The sequence below is a fragment of the Musca autumnalis genome, unplaced genomic scaffold (assembly GCF_047663935.1).
Source record: "Musca autumnalis isolate F117 unplaced genomic scaffold, ASM4766393v1 scaffold_5, whole genome shotgun sequence".
In the NCBI taxonomy this organism is placed as follows: domain Eukaryota; kingdom Metazoa; phylum Arthropoda; class Insecta; order Diptera; family Muscidae; genus Musca; species Musca autumnalis.
The window spans coordinates 2,892,737-2,915,702 of NW_027412088.1; the positions used below are offsets into that span (position 1 = coordinate 2,892,737).

The 22,966-nt window shown below is 34.0% G+C and overlaps 2 protein-coding genes and 1 long non-coding RNA gene across 8 annotated transcripts in view; 1 reads left to right on the forward strand and 2 right to left on the reverse strand.

The window, feature by feature from the left end:
• LOC141405124 (uncharacterized) overlaps positions 1–1,815 on the reverse strand; it is a 61,959-nt gene extending 60,144 nt beyond the window's left edge. Inside the window, exons 1-2 of one of the 2 annotated variants that reach the window (XM_073989132.1) lie at positions 1,759–1,815; positions 1,178–1,276 (exon numbers count right to left, since the gene is read on the reverse strand). The gene's annotated coding sequence lies outside the window, so the exon portion shown is untranslated. Of the gene's footprint in view, positions 1–1,177; positions 1,277–1,642 lie in introns of both variants that reach the window. The other variant, XM_073989133.1, reaches the window with a different exon arrangement.
• Positions 1,816–9,955: 8,140 nt separating this feature from the next.
• LOC141406397 (uncharacterized) lies at positions 9,956–11,772 on the forward strand. The gene is made up of 2 exons (XR_012413382.1): positions 9,956–10,216; positions 10,268–11,772. It is a non-coding gene; the product is annotated as an uncharacterized lncRNA (long non-coding RNA).
• A 3,564-nt stretch (positions 11,773–15,336) lies between these two features.
• LOC141406396 (uncharacterized) lies at positions 15,337–22,642 on the reverse strand. Of its 5 annotated transcripts, none has more exons than XM_073991739.1 (9): positions 22,076–22,642; positions 21,444–21,796; positions 17,563–17,754; positions 17,346–17,497; positions 16,986–17,285; positions 16,798–16,896; positions 16,612–16,721; positions 16,263–16,454; positions 15,337–16,185 (listed from the first exon to the last, which is right to left on the reverse strand). In XM_073991739.1, exons 1-9 carry the CDS (start codon positions 22,197–22,199, stop codon positions 16,088–16,090), a joined length of 1,620 nt encoding a protein of 539 aa, XP_073847840.1. In that variant the 5' UTR covers positions 22,200–22,642; the 3' UTR covers positions 15,337–16,087. The 5 variants fall into 5 exon arrangements, with proteins under 5 accessions (XP_073847840.1, XP_073847839.1, XP_073847841.1 ...); XM_073991738.1 differs by having other exon boundaries at positions 15,337–16,206; XM_073991740.1 differs by lacking the exon at positions 22,076–22,642 and adding an exon at positions 21,862–21,990 and having other exon boundaries at positions 15,337–16,206.
• Between the last annotated feature and the right edge of the window lie 324 nt (positions 22,643–22,966).

Sequence of the window (22,966 nt, forward strand, 5' to 3'; positions counted from 1 at the left end):
TATTTAACACTCCGTCGAATTTATTCTGTAGGTACTCAATGCATTTTAAGTCTAGAAATTTCAATGAGTGATCCTAGATATATAGGAGTCGAATATAGCAACATGTTATTCATATATATGGGCGAATCCTTCAGAACACTGCCCATATATTACATACACCTTTGGTATTAGCCGCGTTCCTGTAGGGTGTATAATATCGTGTCAATATGAGTAGAAGATATTGTTCTCATATCCATGAACCCATTAAAGCCATTTATCCGAACCTCGTTTCTGTAATGCACCCCCTGAACATTTAGGAGACTTCATAATATTTGAGTATATTTACCACATTCCCACATTTCGAGGGCATTTCTCTAAATTTTTGGTATTTTTTAGCAAATACAGAGTGGCAAAAGAGGTTTTTCAATAATTCCGACCATTTTTACACACTGGGTGGCCAAAAATTCCAAAAATTGAACGAAAATTTTAACCGTAATAATGATGTATACACAATGAAATATTGTGAAGTCTCCACTGTGTTCAGGAGGTACATGACAGTGACGGGGTCCTGATAAATGGCACTTATGGGTTCAGATATATGGCAACAATATCTTGCACTCATATTGATACGATATTAAAGACCCTTGTGTAAAGGAATGGGGCTTATGCCAAAGGTTTACGTAACATATGGGCAGGGATTTGAAGCGTTCGTCCATATTTATGAATAACATGATGCTATATTCGCCTTCTATGTATCTTGGATCACACTTTGAAGTCTCCAGACTTCAAATCCATTGAGTACATACAGAAAAAAAATCGACCGAAATTTAAATAGAGGCCTATTTTATTGTAAAATTAAACGAAAGTGGTACAACGGGTCCAATGGGGGAAATATCACCGGATTATGTTTGCAGTCTCCAATATGATAAAAAGAAGTTCAAAAGCCAAAATGTTGCTTTATTTTGTCCTAGAAATAAAAAATACTTTATTTTGACGCGTAAAATTTTGGGTTACTTTGGTAATCTTCATCTATGAATCTTTGTGAAGGCCTAATATTTTCTGGATTTTAATTCACCACTACATGTATAAAATCCCTATGTCGGTGTAATAATACATGAAAAAATTGTTGAGAGATGTAAAGTTTATTTTGACGCTCAAACAACATCCATTAAAAATGTCAGTTATCGAACGAACGTACCTATTACTTAACACCGAATTTTGAAGTTCTCGACAATAATTGCAGGCAGTAATACTGATGATTCTCCGGATACACAAGAACTTTAAATTTAAGATTTTTCTGTTTTTTCCAAAAATGTAAATAGGAAATGTAAATAGTTTTATTTTCAATTCAAATATTTGTGTTTTATGTACTATATGTATCTATGAACATTATTTTAAATTAAAGCCAATTGATTATTTGTCCACTAAACAACACATTCACGATCAATTTTATTACATGTATGTATACAGGTATGTTTGTATACATAAATATGTACACTTTATTCAAATAATGGTGTTTCGGAATATTTCACTTAAATTCATACGTGCATGATTTACTCAAATCATCAAATTTAAATTAATTTTCTGTTATGTTGCTGTAGATAATGTAATTCCTGTTTCTTTGATAAAAATCAAGTGTTTTTTCATTTATTAAGCACTTAACAAGTATCGGAAGGAATTGTTAATTAAAATGCTGTTAACTTTCAAACTTTTATTTTTTATGTCAATCATTAATGAGACAGATGTAGAGTATTGACCAATGGTTTAGTGTCAACCGACCGTTTGTTTTTATTCTTGTCCGCCTACTTTTTATTATTTTGATCCGCACGCTTTAAGTTCTCATTACAAACTAAAGTTCAACCTGTTGAGTCTTTGTGTTTATAGAAAAATTGTAGCTGTTTGAGGACATTTTGACAATGTAGGGATATTTGCAACCCCACAAAACTATTGACAGTGCATACATATCCTCCGTTGTGTGCTTTAATGTGCGCAAGGCAATTTTCACATTCATACACATATTCTCGCACGAGAACTGTTATACTGATTACAATGTGTTTGCAATTTTAAGACATACTATTTTATGTTAAATTTAAAGCTATTTTATATACAGCAAATACAACTCAACAACAACCACATAGAAATTAGGTTTTGTTTGTAATGTTAGTGTCACCGGTAAATGTAAGCAAAACAAGGAAATGTCTATAAATGATTGGAATTTTTAAAACTTATATTCATCTTTCATTCAATATTTTGAAAAACATGAATGAAAAATCGTTACATTTTCAATTTGAAAGTGACCATATCATTCCACTAAATGGATAATTTTACGCAGAAAGTAGAATTCTTGCAAAAATGTTTGGGGTCGCTAGAAATGCATTAAAAAAGGAGAAGCTGTTTCAAACTTTTGTTTTTGAAATCAAAGAAGCACATGTTTATTAGAGCTAATTTTTAATTAATTTTTTTTTTCAAATTTAACAAAACATCATACATATTGACAGATATTGTACTGCTTCTAGTGTGCGACACGTTGTTCGGACTTGGAAGAGGTTACATATCATTGATACGAAGAAGTCTTTACGGGAAATCGTTTTTTTCCGAATGATATATTTTTTCTTCAAAAAATATATATCACTAATATACATCGAAAATAGAAATAAAACAAGTAAAAAGTGTCAGTCGGCTTTGCCGACAGAGATATACCCTCAGCCAATGTGAAGTGAAACTTTCATCTACGGACATATCGAATGTATTTAGGGTCTCTTAAGAATTTTGTGGCCCTTTTTGAACATTTGAACTTGCCAACAAAAATGTGGATTAGTTATTAACTGCATTAAGACACAAATGTTGAATTTTTGTGGGGGAGGTACCCGATATGGGCCTTTTTAGAAGTTAAACTAAATTTTGACAAAATATTAGGAGAACCAGAGTTTGGACCAAATTGGTTGCGCCATTCAAGTGAAATTGTCCTAGCATTTTAGAGACATTTTTTTAAATATTGTGTGAACCGGTATTGTTGTGAACCGGTATTGCCAAAGAAGACCAAATGTTGGACCAAATCGATTGAGTTCGGGAGTTATCGTGGCTGCCACACCTTTCGGGCTGTGTTCCTAAGAAATATGGACTTGCCCCTGCAAAAAACTTTTACCGTCGTAATGGAGGTAGCGAATGCAAATCGCTTCAACAAAAATCAAAGTGATTCGCGAGCAGGTCTTAAAGTGAACTTATCCGAAATTTTGTGTGGGAGGTACCAGAAGGAGTAGACAAATATAGTCCATATTCGAACCTGATCTATATCTGGTAGATATATTTGGATGTGCAGAGTATGGATTACATCAGTCACTCCCTTCAAGAGTTATTGTGCGCACAAATTTTCCGAACATTTTTGAACTTTTGTGAGAGAGGTACCTGAAGGAGTGGACCGACATGGTTTATCTTCAAACTTGAACTATGTTTGGACAAAATATTACGAAGGTCAAATTTTGGACAAAATTGGCAGATCCGTTCAAGATTTATCTTGCGCTACAACCACTACACACGGTGTCATAGGGTTTTTTTGCACCTTTCAGGCTATTTGCTCAGGAAGTATGGACTTGCCCCTGATGAAACTTGTACCGTCGTGTTGGGCACAGTGAATAAAAGTTGTTACAACAAAAATCAAGGCGATTCGAGAACATGTCCTAAACTGAACTTTTCCGAAATTTTGTGTGGGAGGTACCCGAAGGAGTGGACCGATTGTGTCCGTATTGGAAATTTCACGATGTACAAAGTATGGGCCAAATCGGTTAATCACTTCAAGAGTTATCGTGCGCACAAATTTTCCAAACATTTTCGAACTTTTGTGGGGGAGGTACCGGAAGGAGTGAACACATAAATGCCCTTCACCATAAATGCCCGAAGACGTAAGTAACAATTCCATAGGTATACTGGAGAAGCAAAAAAACTTTATAAAATGAAAACGATTTTATAAAATAAGATAAGAAATACATTTCTGGTAAAAAATTAAAGTTTTTTTCAGAATTTTAGACGTCTGTTCGTATTGTTTTATTTGTTATAAAATGAAAACTGTTTTATAAAATACTAGCCGACCCTGTCCACGTTGCTGGCCCTTTTATATTACCTTTTCTTAAGTTAATTATATTTTTCTCACCTCGCTAATTAGTCGGGATCTGCAAGTGACTATAAATAAAAAAATCTTCATAAATGTTGGTGGCGATATGCAATTTTAACATACCGCCAAAGAACTGATGGAATAGTATAACTGCTGAAATAGTATAACTGGAAGTGTTTGTCCAAAATCTAAACGTGAATTGCTTCTTAAATTCTATAAAAATCTATCTAAACCTTCTAGGGAATTTTTATGTGCCATCGCGCAAAAGACAACTGCTATTTAATATTGCATGTGTGTCCTTCATTAAAACGAATGTCCAGTGACAACCTAAGGGCCGACTGTGTCGCCCTTCCACCTTCTTATAGTGTATCTTTTATACCTGATGAAGTTATAGCTTTCGATATATTGCCTTTTTCAATAATCTGGCCCGATTTTCACAAAATTTTGTAGGATTCGTTTTTAGACAAAACAATGAACTGGTAAAGTTTTTTCATCGATTGGAAAATAATTGTGGCCTGTAGAGCTATTTCCTGAAAATTCAAAGTACATCTTGGTCAGTAAGCTCGTCTCTAACGAGAAATTAATTAAAAAATTAATAAAAAATGACCTTTGCCTAATAGGCAAAAATTTTCAAATAAAAATAAAAATCAGCTTGAGCCAGGCGGGGGTTCGAACCCACGTCCTTGAAAAACACATGGAAAAAAGTGTTGTCACGGCGTGTTAGTGTTCAGAACCAAACTCATAACTTTCAAAGGCTACGCTAAGCGTTTGTCATGAAAGCCATACAAAGATTTGAACAAAAAATTCGACTTTGTAAAAAAACAACTTGCATTTGAAAGAGGAAATAAGTTAGAGGATAGCGAAGCCGACCCACAGTCGATGTGTCTGAGGAGCCTTCCTAAACCAAAGGCGAAACATGCATGTCACACAGTGGTGATTGCGTGGGTTCGTATCGTCGGCTTCCCTTTTTCAAAAAGCATCTTGGTCAGTAAGCTCGTCTCTAACGAGAAATTAATCAAAAACAAAATACATGGATTTCAATTTGTACATTCTCTGCACATACACACATTGTCCTTTATTATATTGGAGTCCAAGGTCCAAAATTTCGCGTGGTTCCCATGTAACGAATCATTCTGAATTGAAGTATTTTACTGTTGCCAACATATTGTTTAACTGAATTCGCTGTAATCCGGTACTAGGAGTTGTTATTGCATAGTACACTTTCCCGCTAGAAATTGTCAATATTGGTCCATGATTTGCTATCCCTCCATACATGATTTCTATCTTGATTTAACGTATTTTACAGATATTTAACAAATTCTGAACGGATTAGGTTTCAATAGTGAAGTCAGAATTTAGAACAGACATTGGTCCACTTTTGGCCACAGCCTCCACAGGGTTACCATATATTTTTCTGTACTTTATAAGATTTAATCACCTTTTTCCTGCAGAATTACCTGTAATAATGTATTTTTGGTTCTCAGTGCGGGGAAAATTTCCACATTTTGACGTGTTGCAACAATAGGGTGTCCCGAACAAGAAAAATATTTATTAAAGTGGGGTATATACTTTAATAAATATTTTTTCTTGTTCGGGACACCCTAATGTTGCAACACGTCAAAACGTGGAAATTTTCCCCGCACTGAGAACCTTTTATTTTTCAATCTCGAGTTTTCAGTGCGGCTCCATGATAAAAGAAATCACTAATAGCACAAAAACATTATATTGAACATACATTTAAGAAAGAATAATAAAAATAATTTTAAAAATTCAAAAAATATGAATTCAGCCGCTAAGAAAGGGAGTTAAACTTTTGGTCATAACTGCCAAAACAGCAAATTTCCGCAAAAAGTCTATACAGTTTTGAAATCTACAGGCGCTAGGCTTTAATTTGGTACTAGTGGCCATTCTTGCGTATTTTTGGAAAGTGACTAAAACTTTAAGGAAATTCATACATCCATATTAAATAATTTAATTTTTTCCAATATTATAACCAAAATATTAGGCAACCCTTGCAATTTAGAGGTATTTCCATAACTAGAAAAATGAAGCTTAGGCAATTTACTAAATGATTCAACTTAAGTTAAGGCGTTAAAAATAGTTCTTTGTATCATAAATTCGCTTAGAATATAAATATTTTTTCTCACTTTCTTAAGAACCGCGAAAATTGGAACAATTTTGAATGTTTTGAAGCGATTTGCATCTTCTAATTTTTAAAATGACGACATGAATTTTTTGATTTTTGTCGTTGGGCGCATCCGCTGTGCAATAAACTTCATCATTACTCTCTATTACAGAGAGTAATGTTTTTCAAAACGAACTGACAGTTGGTGTGTTCGTTTACTCAACAATTTGTACAAATTTGTACAAGTTCAGAAACTTCTTGTAATCGGCTAATCGTACTAATGTTGAGTAAACGAACACACATAGTGTTGCAAAATTTTACTGATCGCTACCAATATCATGATTTCATCCCGGCGAAGGGAATTATCAATTGGCTTCTCAGTTTTTGAAATGATGCCTTTTTAGCGAAAATCCGAACTCTTTAAGTGTCTAGTATTCTCATATGAATGAGAATCACACTAACTTTTCATAATAACGATTAGGCGTAAAAAAATATATCTATGTAATAAATGTGAATATCGCCACCATAAATGCCGAAAGACGTAACTAACAAAATAAAAATTTTACAGGAGTAGCAAAAAAATGTTATAAAATGAAAAACTGTTTTATAGTACGTTAAATATAAATTTATATTTAACCGGATTTAACAAACCCACTGGGTTTTAAATGTCAATTCCATTGCATATACACCAAACAAATCCGCATAAGGTTAACCCGACAAAAATCTATAATATAAACAGCCTGTAATGGAATATTAATCTTATGAGAGCGATCAAATGGGATATTATCAATTATATACCAAACCAAAATCGCGGAAATACTTGGTTTTGAGATCAATACAATAAAATCTGCAATGCTATCCCATTTTCAAAAATGCCTTTTCTTGAATAGGATAGTTATTTCTGAACGTAGAAGCTTGAAATGTTGCAAGGACATGTGTTTTAGTCTTATTATTAGATTCAATCAAAAACGAATTTTGATTTTTTTATGGAGATACGTCTTCGGGCATTTAAGGTGACGATACGTAATAATACGCAAAAAATATGTAATAATCGAGAAAAATATCCGAATTTATCTTTTTGAATTAGGAATAAGTAATAGGAATAATAGCGATATACTCGTTAAACTCCTAACGACATTATTCCGAACGGACTTCAACATACAATTTTTAAATTCGTTACAAACTCAAATAGTTCATATTATATTATACATAAAAATTATGTTTGCCTAATAATTAAAAAAATGCTTACACCAGTTAGCACATTTTGAAGAAAATGTGCTTATTAGTACAACTCCACACAAAGTTTGACTCCATTCACTTAAAAAATTTATAAATCAATGCACGGTTGTTGAATTGAGTTGTCCTTTTAGTTGCCTAATTCAAACCCGTGAATTCAATGCAAATATGCATTTTGCATTATAAAACAAAATTACAGCCCCCAAAAGTATGCTATAATAATTTGGTGTAACTAATTTCGAAATTTCTTCTCCCATTTTTTACTGTTCCCACGTGGTTAAGAATATGGAAATCGTGGGAATGTGAAATTTTGCTCCCGTGGGTAACAACTCCCATGGGAATGTTCAGAATAGGGCTGAATTTTTTTCTTTGAAAAAAATGTTTTCACATGCACTATGTAGTTGAAAATATTGGGAAAATCTCTAGGAATACTTCCTTAATTTTGTTGTGGTGTATTTAAGGGCCTTTGGATTTTTAGCGAATAAAACACAAAGATTTATTGCTGTTTTTCCCCTTCCATAATTTTATTTAAATCTCCCAATAAAATATATGGATTTTGCTTTATAGACATTCATATTAAAGCTTTCCCCTTGAGGAAGATAACTGAGTTGCTGAGGATATATCTCAAGGCTTCTGAAATGGAAATAGAGGTGATCTAACCCATTTTGAATTAATTCTCTTTCGAGTTGAGCTATTTAGACCTAATAGGTACATTGAAAAATTAGGAATCCACAGAAGTCCCACACACAACCACTATGCTACGTTTCACGGGTGGTTAGACCGATCATCAGGCATATTGAATGGTGTTTTTTAGTGGGTGGACGAAGGCTAAGCTTGGAAACTAGCATTTATATCACAAATCATTCGAAATTTGTATATTCGAATTATTTATTTATTTTAATGTTAGTCATTTAATTCCAAACCTTTCCTATAGTCCGACTTTGCTGGTAACCCTATTTTTCAATGCATTTGGTCTGTTCCAGTACTGCAAGAATTTACTAATTTTTACTATTTTTTCCGATAACATAAAGGAAAATATGTTATCGTAGTAAAAAGTAGTAGCTTCTTGCAGGTTCTGGAACAGAGCATTTATTACAAATACTAAGGCATCTTTTTTCCACCTTTATTTTATTTGTTCTTCTGTATCAGCAGATTTTGATCATCAATATTTGTCATCGGAATCTTTGACAAGTTGATGGTGGCTTAGAACGCTAAGACGCCTGTAACCGTGTCACTTGGTTGTTGGGGTCCCAGGTTCGAATCCCAGCCTGGCTCATGCTGAAATCATTTTTTTGTTTTGCCTTATTAAGGCGAAGGTCATTTTTAGAGTGATATTTGAATTAATTCTCTTTCGAGTTGAGCTATTTAGACCCATTTTAATTTATATGCATTTTAAAATACGTGTTATATTAGTGAGCTCTTCCTTATTTAGTTTGCTTCTACTTTTCATTTTATGCAAAAATATTTAATTTGTATAATATACAACCACAAATAGCGTGTTTTAAAAGGGTAAACCTTGGCTTCAGCCATGTTAAATCTTCATAAATATTGGTGATATACATAGCGATCATGAATACTCACGTAGGGAGCTTCTCACGAGTGAGTTGCAGCTCACTTCTCACTTCTCGACCTATCACAAATGACAAGGGAGAAGCGAAAAAAGTAAAGAAGGGTTCACAAGTTGGAAAATTGAAAATAGTGCCGCATTTTGTGAACCCTTGAATATATAATTTGTGTTGCCATATCTTTATTTTATTTACAAATAATTTTGCAATAACTAAATTCGTAATTTTTTTATAAAACACTACTTTATTTTATATTAAATTAATATTTATAAAACGAAAAATACTTTTTTACCAACAATCCACTTTAAAAATACTTGGTAATTGATAAAAATATTAAATGTTTGATATGTGGCAACATCTGTAACAGCTGTTTTTTTTTTTTTTTTTTTTTTTTTGTTTTGACAGATACAATGTAAAAATTGTTTATTTACGCCCGAAGAATTTCTGCACTTTGTAAAAAAATGAACAAATATCGTTTAGAGGTCATTAAATGGCAAAAAGAAATGAAAATGTTTAATATTCGGGTATGTGATGAAAACCGAATCGAATCAATTTGCAGAATCGAAATGATATATAATCGGAGTGCCGTTGATGATATATATAGGTTTGCTTCTCAATTTCAGAAAAATATTCACCAAAATTGGAGATATACGATTTCGATTTATGGCAAAACGAGTCGAATCGTTTTCCATCACATACCTTATTGTATTTTGGATGATGACCGAAACGACAAACGCTGAGGAATACAAAGAAAACCAATGGGTCTATCTTGTATTGCCACTAAACTTGAGTTGAGTTGTCAGTTGTCTGCGCGACTGAGACGAAATGTTGTACCATTAATGTCAACTCAACTGGGTGGTCGATAAACATGTTATCGATCAGTGTTTTTTCAAACTAGTGACCTCTATTCGCCAAAAAAAAAAAAACGTTTTAAAAATTATTGCGCTTTGGATAACTCTTTTGTGTATTCTGGACAATATTTTAATATTTTGGCTGAGTTTTCGAGCAAATTTGGAAAACAACCCAAAATTGGAATATAACCTGCCCATTGAATCTTCGGATCGTCAAGTTTTATTTGCTGTCCCAAAAAATGATAAGTTCGGTGGAATTATTTTTTGATGATAAAGAAAATGTACAGGACATTGCATCTATTAGAAGAAATTTGAGGGACAAGTCGAATCCATTGGAATTGCCATCTGCACTGTAAGCTGATGATCATGTGGAAAGATCTGTATAATCAGTAAATTATTTTAGGTTTAAGGCGTATTTTCGATTGAAAAGGATGCCGTAGTTTACATTGTGGAAACGTTAAAGGATGACTTCAAAGTAAGTTACAGATCAACAGCAATACCCCCACTTTTAAAAGTGTGCGCAGCGTTGCGATTCTTTGAGGACGGAAGTTTCCAAAAGTCCCATGGCAATGATTTCAACAATTGCATGGCTCAATCTACATTGTCGAGAGTATTGAAGGAAGTTGTCCACTTGATAGAGGACAAATTGTGCCAAAATTGGATCGTTTCGAAGTTGACAGAGGAGGAAAAAAGACAAAATAAAAACCATTTTTATTCAAAAACGAAATTCCCTGGTGTAGTTGGCACATGTAGCACTGTGCACATTATGGGTCCAAAGGAGGATGTTCGTCATTTGTACTTAAACTGAACCTACTGTATTTGTCACCAAATTCATTTGCAAAAGATTTGCTGCTGTCCGCTCCAAAGGCGCTAAATTCACTTATTGTCATTGACCACCACCAGTGTCGTTGAAGTTTATTTTATTTTGAGGCATTTTCTTTTTCAACTTTGCTCTAAAGTGAATCCAGACTCTGCCACTCTTCAGGTGTTCGTGTTGGAGGTTCATGGCTGTTTAAACTGTCCGAAATGGGCCTCCACGCTTCATCCGCTGTGGCTTTGGTGTCACCAACACTCCCGAACTCATCGGGCTAAGTTTGGATTTTCACTCAGTTTATCAATTAATATTTCGAACTGTTGCTTTGTCGTTATTTTCACCATATTGATACACAAAATTAATTAATGATGCAAAGAATCAATATTTGTTAACAAAATGTTTATTCTTCCTTCTATTTTACTTCTTGTTTCTTCGAAAATGTTCACTGCAACTGAAAATTGGTGGTTGCTGAAAAACAGCCGCTTTGTCAACTGAGATTCGCAACTTCAGTTGAGAGTTGCCATACGTGGATCAATTTTGACAACTGGCAACGCCACTCAACGATAATTGTTATCGACGATCGATCCCCAAGTAAAATTTTGTGGAAATTGTTCCATGCGATTCCAATATCTCACTGGATCTTTTGTATTAGTTCAAATGAAGTTGTGAAAGATCCCAAATTCGGCATTTGAAGGAATTTCAAGAATTGTAAATAAATACAATACGTGAAACATCCGATCTTTTCTGCATTAGGACCTTTTATGAATGCTAAGTACAATTCAATTAAATTCCTTTCTTCAATATTTAAACCAATTTCATAATGTTAACTTTCTCTTTGTTATGTTGCTCCTGATTGGGTCCTCTTCCATTCCTGTTACCATCCAATGATTCTGAACCGCTTCCCATATCTGAAAAATATTGGCCAACTTCAACTCCGCCTCCAAATTACGCCAAACTCGATTGAGGTCTTCCTTGCTTCATTGATACACGGATGAACATGCATTGTTGCCAAAAGAATTTCTAATTGTTTTTTATCTGTTACTTTCAACGTAAAACACAAATAAATACAATTGATTATCATTACAAATGCAAAATATTCGTTTTTGTCGATTTTTTTCTATAAAAAATGTCGATAATTAATTTTTTTTTGTTCAACTCACCTTGATTTCTGAGGTGAGAGAAAATTGCCTCACATTCTCACTTTTTTGACATTTATGATAGCTACTTTTCTCACGAACGTGAGTTTCGTTCTCCCTTATGATGTTTATAATAAGGGAGGAGGCGAGAGTGAGAAAACTCACGGTGAGATGATGTTCATGATAGGGCTGATACACTTTGATACGACCAAAAATGTGACTCATCGAAATTATGGTTTTATGGTTTGTCAAGTCCTTCGGGTACCTCCCACACAAAATTTCGCGTAGTGGCTGCAGCTCACGGTAATTCTCGGATTGATCAGCCGACAAAGCAAAATTTGGTCTTGTAATATTGTGTCCAAAATTAGTTAGGAAGATGGGCATTATCGGTGCGCAACTTCCGGTAACTCCCCCAGCAGTTAATAAATGGTACGCGCTATAACTGTCGAACGGAGCAATTTCCAAACTTTGGATCTCCTAATATTTTTTCCAAATGTAATTTTACTTCAGAAATGGTCCATATCGGCTACCTCCTCCATAAAAGTTCAACATTTTTGCAGTGCAATTTAGGATCTGTTCGAAGATCCTTTGTAAAATTATAACGATGCTATTCTTTGTGGTCCTGTTTAAGCGATATTATGTTTTCGTGGGCAAGTCCATGCTTCCTGACATAGTTGTCCAAAAGCTCTAAGTTAGCTGTTGGGCACAATATCTATCACTTCCAAAATGGACTGTTTCGGTCCATTCCACAGTGGATCCACTTGTATGGAGAAAGTGGCCAAAAATATTTAGAGAGTAAATATCAAGCCAATGCGCCGGTTACAGCTTTGTGCTGCTGCGAAGAGTGTTTTAAGAAACCACGAGCGTAACATCCTCCCCCCTTTCCTAGGGGATGTACGGTAAGATTTGTTTTATGCTGTTAATACAAAATGACATGAACAAAGGTCGCGATTATCTTATGATGCAAAAATAGGCTTGGGGAAACAAAACAATCTTCAAAACAACATAAAATCGAACCAACTTAGCGGATTAAAAAAATCGAAATTTTTGTCAGAAAATTGGTAAAATTTTTAATATAGATCTTATAGCGTTCTTCCTGGAAGGCACATACCGCCAACGTAAGACAAATTTGGAAGAAGATTTCTTTATCTTGCCACTGATGCCAATTATGTTAATGTACGTGGTCAGATAACAGAGTTATACGCTAATATATCCACAGAAACCCTATTCTAGGGCAGCTTTAGTCAGAGACCCACCATTTATAGTCTGGCACTAGATGGCAGCTGATTTTAATACTGAATAATCTTAAACCCATGACCTACTTTGGAAAATTATTCCCGAGGTGGGCACTGGTGGGCATCATGACTAAAACCTTAGGTCAAATTTAAGTATATGATCGAATTGGAATTACAAAATACGCTAAGAAATTATGCAGCTAACTAGAATTCCACAACACGCTAAAACACTATTTTTTAATGAAAATTAAGCTAATACCTCCTCCTTCAAAATTCACTATAATATTTTGCTATACGTATTAGTTTCGCGATATTTTGAATATATTTACTTGCACTTAAAATATAGGTTGTACTCACAACAAAAAATATTAGTCAAATGTTCCGACTTTTGAAGCTATTCTTAAGAAGATCGCGTTCGAATGAAACAAAAACTAATATATTTTTAAAAAGGTCCATGTCATAGCTGTCAGCGTTGCCAGATGTTGTACCAAAATTTTGACATTCATTTTTTTATTTATTATTTATTTATTATTATATTAACTTGTAGTAAATACAATGTTAATAAGACATTGCATTGGCTGCAACGGCCATCAGCTAGATTTTTTTATTTTTGGCCAATGGGTGGATCCACTGTGCATTCGTTCAAGCACATCTTCATCAACACTTTTGGGCTTTAAACCAAATATATTTTTTGTTGGCAAGTTCATATTAATTCTCCATACTCATCGATAATGAGGCAATCAAGCAGTCCTTCCGTTTTTGTCAACATCGAGTAATGTACGATCAAGGGCAACTGGCTCATCTTCCATTTCATCAGCGACAGCTCCCGAACTTCCAATCAGAGAAATAATACCATTACGTTTTGCATTGTCTGGCCGAAATTCCGGAAAGAAGACATCAGCGCGATACAAAAAATATCAAATTATTCTCCCAACTTCGTACTTCTCAAGGTGATCCAAAAGGCGAATTCTGGCCGTAGTCTTCATTTGCTGTCAATAACAACCCTCGCCCAAAATTTCAAGGTTCTAGCGTTGATTATCAGTTGATTATCATTACTAAACTCTAATCTTTAAGATGTTATTTTCTTCCTTTATTCCAATCCACAAAATATAAGAACTATGTACGATTGCATAAGTCCCTGCGTTTATTTCTCTTTACATTGCATTTGGTACACTTCTGCTATTATCCATACCCAGCAAAATGTTCGATGACAGATCATGAGTTGAATCATAGGTGCAAGTGACTTGTCATAGGTGCAAATTTAGGTGAATCACCGATGAAATTTACAAGGGAGTGACACCTGATTTCACCTGTTCATTGTCATGGCATTTTGCACCAGTTCATTGTCATGACATTTTGCACCAGTTCATTGTCACGGCATTTTGCACCAGTTCATTGTCACGGCATTTTGCACCAGTTCATTGTCATGACATTTTGCACCAGTTCATTGTCACGGCATTTTGCACCAGTTCATTGTCACGGCATTTTGCACCAGTTCATTGTCATGGCATTTTGCACCAGTTCATTGTCACGGCATCTTGCACCAGTTCATTGTCATAGCATCTTGCACCGGTTCATTGTCATGGCTTCTTGCACCAGTTCATTGTCATGGCTTCTTGTACCAATGCTTTGGATCCGGATTTTTGCCAATCAGAAATAAAATTCGCAATACAATTATGTAATTTGTTGAATTAATAAGAATACAATGCGCAGATGATTTGTTTCGCCAGATGTTATTTTTCTTTATTTTGTATGTAATTTTCAAAATTATATATTATATTAATCTGCAATATCATATTTATATCTTCAGATGGTTGCAAGATACTTCTTTCAACTTGGGGGTTCCGTTTTTCCAATATTCGATAAATTATGTGTCAATCTCTGAACCAAGCTCATCGTTTGGGAAATCTAGTATAAATTTGAATTCTGTTATTTTATTTCAAAATAAAAAGATTATCCTGTAATAGTTATGGTCTCTTTTATACTTATTTTACTGATCTCCTACTTTGCTTCTCTCACTTTGCATGCCATGCTTGTGATATTGTGATCTTTCCATTGGAGTTTTGTTCCCTCGGGTCGCATAACGTCAAATGGCTCGTATTCATATGCCGGTGGCATCTTTATCCATCCTGTTAACATGGCCCAACCAACCCAATAATTGCAGCTCGATATGTTTTACTATATCGGTGTTGGTCGGCTGGGGAAGCTCGTGGTTTATAGACCGGGTCTTTTTCATACTTCTTTTTAATATCCACAAAACGAAACAGGTTTCCAAACACAAAATATATTTTTCTTTTGTTTTATATCAATTTACATTGTATTTTTAATTAAAATATATAAATTTTGCCACTATCGACCACTTTCATGTGACTTTTATTTTCATTTTAACAATTACTTTTGCAAGTACACAATTATTCGGGTATATGAGTATTTGATAATTAATTGTGCGGTTACTTATCAATTTATTTGAACTCATGATAATATTGTGACAAAGATCGGATCTTTCACGACTTCAATTGCACTCATGAAAATTCGATGAAAAAAATCGGATCTTTCATGACTTCGATTGCACTCATGAAAATTCGATGAAAAAGATCGGACCTTTCACGACTTCAATTGCACTCATGAAAATTCGATGAAAAAGATGGGATCTTTCACGACTCCTTTCGCACTCATGCAAAAGAACCAGTGAAATCATGATTTCACATGGAATCACTTCCATTTAATTTTGCTGGGTATTTTTACATATTGTATTCTTCGTGTACTTCTAAAGAGTGTCCGTTGTATGATGTATTCAGTGCTACATGAAAATTCTACATAAAGGTATTTAATTGAGATCTTTACTATAATATAATTGAAAGCGATGCGTTTTAAAAACATGAAAAAATTTTAATTACAAATTTAGAATTTTACAGAAATTCGTGATGAACGAACGAAACACTACGAAGAAGGAAGTTAAATACTATTTAGAAGAATTGTAGACCAGGCTACATTACACGGTGACTCGGAAAATTCAGTGATTTACACTAATATGTAATTTAATCGCCTAGTACATGGATATCATCTTCGTGGTCCTTTTCTCGTTGACGTACAGCAACTGCAGTCTCCACTAGCAAGTACAAGCACTTGAATTTGTCTATTACGTGATTGGAGACATCTGAAAAATTGGACGGGTTTGTTCAAAATTAAAAGCACTTTCGCACATTGACATACCTTTAAATATGTGACTAATGGCATTATTCGAAACGAAATCGTTATTGTTCAAACTATTATTACTGCTTATTTGATGAGCGGGATTACTAGACGTCATTACTGTAGCTTCTGCACCAACACCAGATACTTCAGGAGCAATAACTTCTCCACTCGGCAGAACAACACTTGTTGACTGTTGTTGCACTGCTGCACCTATTCCAAAAAAGAAAAATGAAACATTTAATATAAATATACATCAGCAACAAATTTTTTATAGACTTGTACCGGCACGCTTTCCTCGACATAATTTTACTGCCAGAGTCGATTCATTAAATTTATTTTATCATTTACATTTATGAACGATACGTACCTGGTGCTGTCCTTTCGGCGGAAAGGCGAGTATGTGACAAATTGGAGTGTGTTGAGGACCAGTACGTATTGTTTGCGGCAGCTGGACTTGTTGTTGTCACTTCTTCAGTGCTAATAATGCAATAAAGATGTAAAATATAATATTATTTATGGAAATTGCTGCAGAACGTGTGGGTTCAAAACATACTTCATTACCGACTGCCATGCGTCAGAATTTTCAAATTTTCCCTCTTCTCCACTTTGTGCTTCGCAGGTATCATATTCATTAACACTGTCATCCTCGGATCTATGTCAACAGAAATGTAAAAAGGAGAATTCAAAGATGTACGTTTGTCTTAAAATAAAAAGTATTTTAGGTGGGGGGAGCGCTACTACCTCAGTTCATGTAGTATGTTTTTGTGAGAATTTTCTTTATTTTGTAAATGAAAAATTTGATTCAACGTCTGCGAATATAAATTGTACTCAGCATGGGTCGGATAGGCATTACCCATATTTATATCATAAGGATATTCTCTTTTAATATTTTGTTTGACATTCATAGAAGATTCAGAGGGAATTGGGTAGTTGTTTGCATGTGTCAATGGCATAGCAGATGGAGTAGCTACTTCTTGACATTGATTGGAGGCTTGAAATCTTGGCAAAATTTTGGACTGAACATTGATTTCGTTTTTCATTCTTTTGGATGTTTTCATTATTTGTATATTCTAAGGGGTATATTGTAATAGAAATACATACCTATATATAACACTGTCATCGTAGTCTATATCTGGTTCTACTTTAACCATTTGTCCACCAGGAGTTTGAACAAAATGACCCAGCGCTGTTAGGACATTAGCCACTCCATCATGAACTTCTTCTCCTTCTACCTCTTCTGTAGCTCCAACAATCTGTATCAAATATAAGTGCAATATTAATAATTTATATAAATCAATTAACTAATTAATATACGTACCACTTCTGATGCCGGACTTCCTGTAATGGGATTTGGTGCATTTCCCGACATATTGAGACTTCCAGTCGAGTTCATGGAAGAGTTAAGTTTTTTACCTCTACGTGAAATTGTGAAATGAAGTGGGTCATTTCCCTCCCGCCTAATCATTTCTGGTAGAATGCGTCGTCGCGCGTTTATGAACCAATTACACACCTAAAGGAAACGTGAGGTTTTAGCAACTTTCCTATCATATTATTGCTAAATAATATTAAAGACAACGTTTTAAATATCAGTCAAAATAAAATACCCGAATGTAATATGAACAAAAATATCGTTGTGATCAGCATAGAGATACGGGAACAATTTCTCATTAAACCGAAAGATTGAAACTGGAGGAATATTTTAAATTAGTCCTAGTGCTTTAACGGCTCTCACTCGTTTTAGCAATATTCTCCTTAGAATATGACGAGTTGTCCAGGAGGCCATTGATTTCTGTTTTCAATATATGATAAAACCAAGGAAATACAATTTTAAAGTAAATAAGCTATTCGAAATGTCGTTAGATGTGTGAAAAGATCTTCTCATGTTTTGAGTCATTTTAATATGGCTTAGACTGCAATAATTCGTTAGATTCAGTCTAGACACATATCGTCACCATAAATGCCCGAAGACGTAATCCACAGGAAAGGAGAAGGAAAAAACATTATAAAACGAAAACGATGATATAAAATATCGAACATTTTAGTATCATGTTTTAAGACAGAAGAAATGTATTTTTGAAAAAAAAAATTAAATATTTTTTTCAAAATCTCAGAAGCTGTGTGGGTTATGTCTTTTGGCATTGTATTTTCTGAAATGCCAAAAGACGTAACCCACAATTTATGGAGTATACATGTAAAGAAACTAGACAATTTTCACATGTAATTCGAAGAATTTCAGTTGTAATTTGATTATTTCATTTGAAATTTGGAACATTTCACCTGTAATTTGAAAATTCCAATTGAATTTCGTATTATTTTATTTGTAATTTAAGAAATCCATTTGAAGTTCGAATTATTACATTTGTAAATTTATTTTTTCATATGTAATTCGAATTATTTCGTTTGTAATTCAAATTTTTCATTTGTAATTTGAATTTTCTATTTGTAAATCGAAATTTTTCATTTGGAATTTTAAATGAAAAAATTCTAATTACAAATGAAATAATTCGAATTTCAAATGGAATTCTCAAATTACAAATGAAATAATTCGAAATTCAATTGGAATTCTCAAATTACAAGTAAAATGTTTCGAATCACAACTGAAGTTATTCGAATTACATGTGAAAATGGTGTAGTATAAATGAAAAATTGTAATAAAATTAGAACTGACTTATTGGCCTACGCGGGTAAACGAATTTTAATCTAGCAATCTGAAGGTATTGGGTTCAATTATCAATCAATGGACCACAATTAGGTGAACTATCTTTCCAACCTGTATTAGATGAAATTTAAAACATCAGATCCAGAATATTATATTGTGGTATTTAAGTCAATTTATCGACAAAAAATGATGTGTAACAATTTAAATGTAACTTTTAATTCTCATAAGAAATGTTGCCATAAATCTTATGTTTTTTGTTGTTCTTGGGAAGTTTTTTTAAATGAGGGCATATGTCGGTCTTCAGACATCATCTTCAATTAGACACTTCAATCACTTATTTATTAACACTTTCGACATTTTACCAAACCTGGGTTTTAGCTATGACAAGCGGAAATATCAACAATTCCTACAAATCTGAATTTTGGCAAACAATTATTCGGGTTACAAAAACCGTCTAAAGTAAAAGTTGTCGATTTAAAGATTAGCAACAAGAACGGTCTTTATGATTTTTAAAACGGAATCACTCTTCATGAGATATCGTCATCTAAGAGCCAAATTAAACGTATGGAGAAATAAGCCGCATAAGAGTCGAACCGGTTAAAATAACCACGCTAAGTGATATGTATTTCCATAAGCTTCCAAACGACACCAAACGTAATAGTTTCAGTAGAACCGGGTCTAACCCGGTTTTTGAATCTGGACTTTCGGGTCAAATAACCGGATAACCGGATCCGCCCCAAAGGAAATTATACATATCCGTAATCAGCTCAATATACCCTCTGGCGTTATAATTGTTGCAAAAATCAAAGACAAAATTGTTTGTACTGCTGTTTAATTTTCAAATAATGTGGCTTACGCCTTTTGTGTTTTATGAAAATTACAGTATGCTGTAACGTCTTTGGTATTTCTTGAATAGGATCGCTATTTTTAAACGTAGAAGTTTGAAATTTTGCCAGAGTATGTATGTATTTTAGCTTTTTTGCGTGTGGGTTACGTCTTCGGGCATTTATGGTGACTATATGCTCAAAATAATATATACACCTTGCACATTCTTATGGAAAGTTCAAAAGAACTGTTATATTTATTTAAAGAAATTGAGAATATGCTTTTTCTTATACCTCAATGTCATACACGTATAGCAATCAACAACCAACGTAAGTTTCAGTTGAAATTAAGTTTCGAGTTATGTTTCCCCTAAGGGCAGTAGATTTGCTGCTCATAATAATAGATACACTCCAGTTATAATCGGAAATAATGAACTTTTATTTCTTTTGCATGTGAAATATTGTTGAAAATAATACAATGGACTGTTAGCTGGTATTTTCGAATCTTACCCCTACCACTTTTCGAACAAAATTTGGAGTAAAGGACCTTACTTCTTGACTTATCCCAAGAGACATTCCGTAGCCTACTTTCATCGTTTTTACCCATAAACATACTGTATGCAATAAAAAGTAACAGAAATGGGAATCCAAAATTTACAAAGTGTATCTATTATTTTGAGCAGGTGTGTATAAGGTAATAATGGATAAGGATTGTGAACGCATTTTGCAAAAATTAAAAGAACCTTAGTTTTAAGTTGGAGAATCTTTTCGAGTTTTTTTTTTTTTTTTAAAATGGACTCAAACATTTTATAGGGGTTGTTACCAGGATTTTGGCCCGTTTTCTTTCCTCCAGAATAGTGACTATTAAATATTTCCTAATAATTTCAATCATTATTATGTCCGTGAGCCCGATCCGATTTTGAATACTATTTAGCTTGGTAAAGAATATAGTACCCAAAAATTCGGTATACCAGTTTCCATATTTGATGGAAAATGAAGTCATTCCAATACTACTGAGAAAAGAAATAGCGCTCTGTTGAAGATCATTTCAAAATACTGCACCGAGGGTCTGTTTTTCCCCTATACTTTTCAGAGGTATTTTGACGTTTTCAAAGCGAAAATCAGACTGTTATACATTGGTCTATTTTCCCGAAAATTAAATATTCATTCTTTACATACTAGTCTGTGGCCGATTCATCATTGTTTATTGCAAATATGTGCTATCTGAAAACCCTCTTTGGCCGGTTTTTATCACCGAACTTTATCACATTCAATACTTGTAGACCGTTATTAGCCGCAAAAGGCATAAAAATGAATAATGGCTACAAGAATGTGCAAAAATTATTAGTTTTATATTACTGCTTTTCCCGTTGCAATACTTTTTTGTCACCTCAAAGTAGTAATTCTCATTTTAATTGGTATTTGTTACGAGGAAATATTGTTTTGAGGGCCTATTTTGTAAGAGATTTTCCCAAAAACCGTAATCAGCATTCCAAGACCTACCTGTGGACAAAATTTCAAAACTTTCTGAGTCCAGCCACTACATTCATCTTATGCCATTTGTTGCCATAAACGAACTATTAATATGAAATCTTTTTAACATTTTGATCTTTTCAATACTTTTTTTTTTGTCTAACTGTAAGTACATTGCCAGAAAGTTTTGCCTCACGTATACATAGAATTTATAAGAGGATGCTTTTAGAAAGCTATTATTACCTGCAATACGGTTAGATTTGCTTCTTGTGACAAGGTAAATTTTTCAGCATCACTTGGATATGCATTATAACGGTGTTCGTATAGCCATCGTTTGAGTATTTTCACCGAATGTTTTGGGAGATTGCCTCTTCTTTTGCGAAGCATACTTCCGTCTTGCGAGTCCATCAAAATATCTTTGTATTCCTTGGTTTCATGAATATCGGACATATCATGTTCGGAAACATCTTCCTCTACTATATTTTCGTGCTGGTCATCTTCTTCCACAACTCCCAGCACTGTAACGGCACCGTCGTGACCCATATTACCGTGCCCATCTTCTTCAATGCTCGAGGTCGATTGATATCGGTCTCTGGCTAAATAAACAATAAAAAAGAAATATCACACAACACTTCAAAACTTCACCAAGACGCTTCTTTACCAAAGTTGTATTGTTATTCGTCGTAAATGACATTTCCAACTAGACATCTAAGAACGACATTTGTATTTTTGGTGGTATGTCGTATGCATACGTCAAATTACGTAATCTGACATATAGCTTGTTGGAAAATATTATGGCAAATGACGGACGTTACCGTCAATCAATACAGAACTTGGAGAAGCTAAAAACAACATAACAAACTGATACAACATACCTTCGTGTGAAATAATTTGTGCTTGGATTTGGGCCTCCTGCGCCATATCTTGTATGTCTTTGCGTATCTGACGATCAAGGGCCGAATTCACCTCCTCTTGGTGATGTAAATCTGGCGACAGCATAATTCCGTATAAACAATTTTCCAGTGCGTTAATTGATGAACGAATTATGAAAAAAATTGAAGACTCCTCCTGCGTTAACACGTCACGTCCTAGTTTCTAACGGAGCAAACAGAACAGTGTTTTATTGTAACACAATGGAAGAATGTAGCGACGAAATCCGAAATAATAAATGTAATTTCAACGCCTACTAACACCACGCTTGCTTTGATGTACTGTAATATCGAACTATAACATTTCCCAAAACCCCAAAGTGTTTATGATTATAAAATAATGGAGTATCGGGGATAAATTAATTTATTTTTTCATTTGTTTATAAATTTTTTGGCTACATATATTTAGTTTGCGCCAAGAATTTGACAGACATATATGTCAATTCAATTTATTTATTTTGACTTTGACTCGAAATAGAAAAGAAAATGGCTGACATAAAACTGGAGAAGCTTGAGGGATGCCACATTATTTTGGTTTCAATATGTGAGAAACATAAGTGAAGTGGCAACTCTTCAAATTATGACTGTGTCTAATAGCGCAATTACCTTAGCTTTTATTATTCTAATTAAGCCCGATATCTAATTAAGCCCGACTTGGTCTGTTCCACTACTGCAAGAAACTACTTATTTTTACTGTTTTTCCGATAACATAAAGGAAAAATGTTATCGTAGTAAAAAATAGTAGCTTCTAGCAGCTTCTGGAAAAGACCAACTAACAGCGTGTTTTTGTAAAAATGCTTGCCTGTCACACGAACCGTTCGTACTAAAACGTATACG

Excerpts from the sequence above, each read along its gene's own strand:
- LOC141406396 (XM_073991738.1), bottom strand. The coding sequence starts at position 22,199 with ATGCTGTCGCCAGATTTACATCACCAAGAGGAGGTGAATTCGGCCCTT. Across the intron at positions 17,498-17,562 it reads GAAGTCCGGCATCAGAAGTG|ATTGTTGGAGCTACAGAAGA; the intron begins GTACGTATATTA and ends TATTTGATACAG. Across the intron at positions 16,207-16,262 it reads CATTAGTCACATATTTAAAG|ATGTCTCCAATCACGTAATA; the intron begins GTATGTCAATGT and ends CCAATTTTTCAG.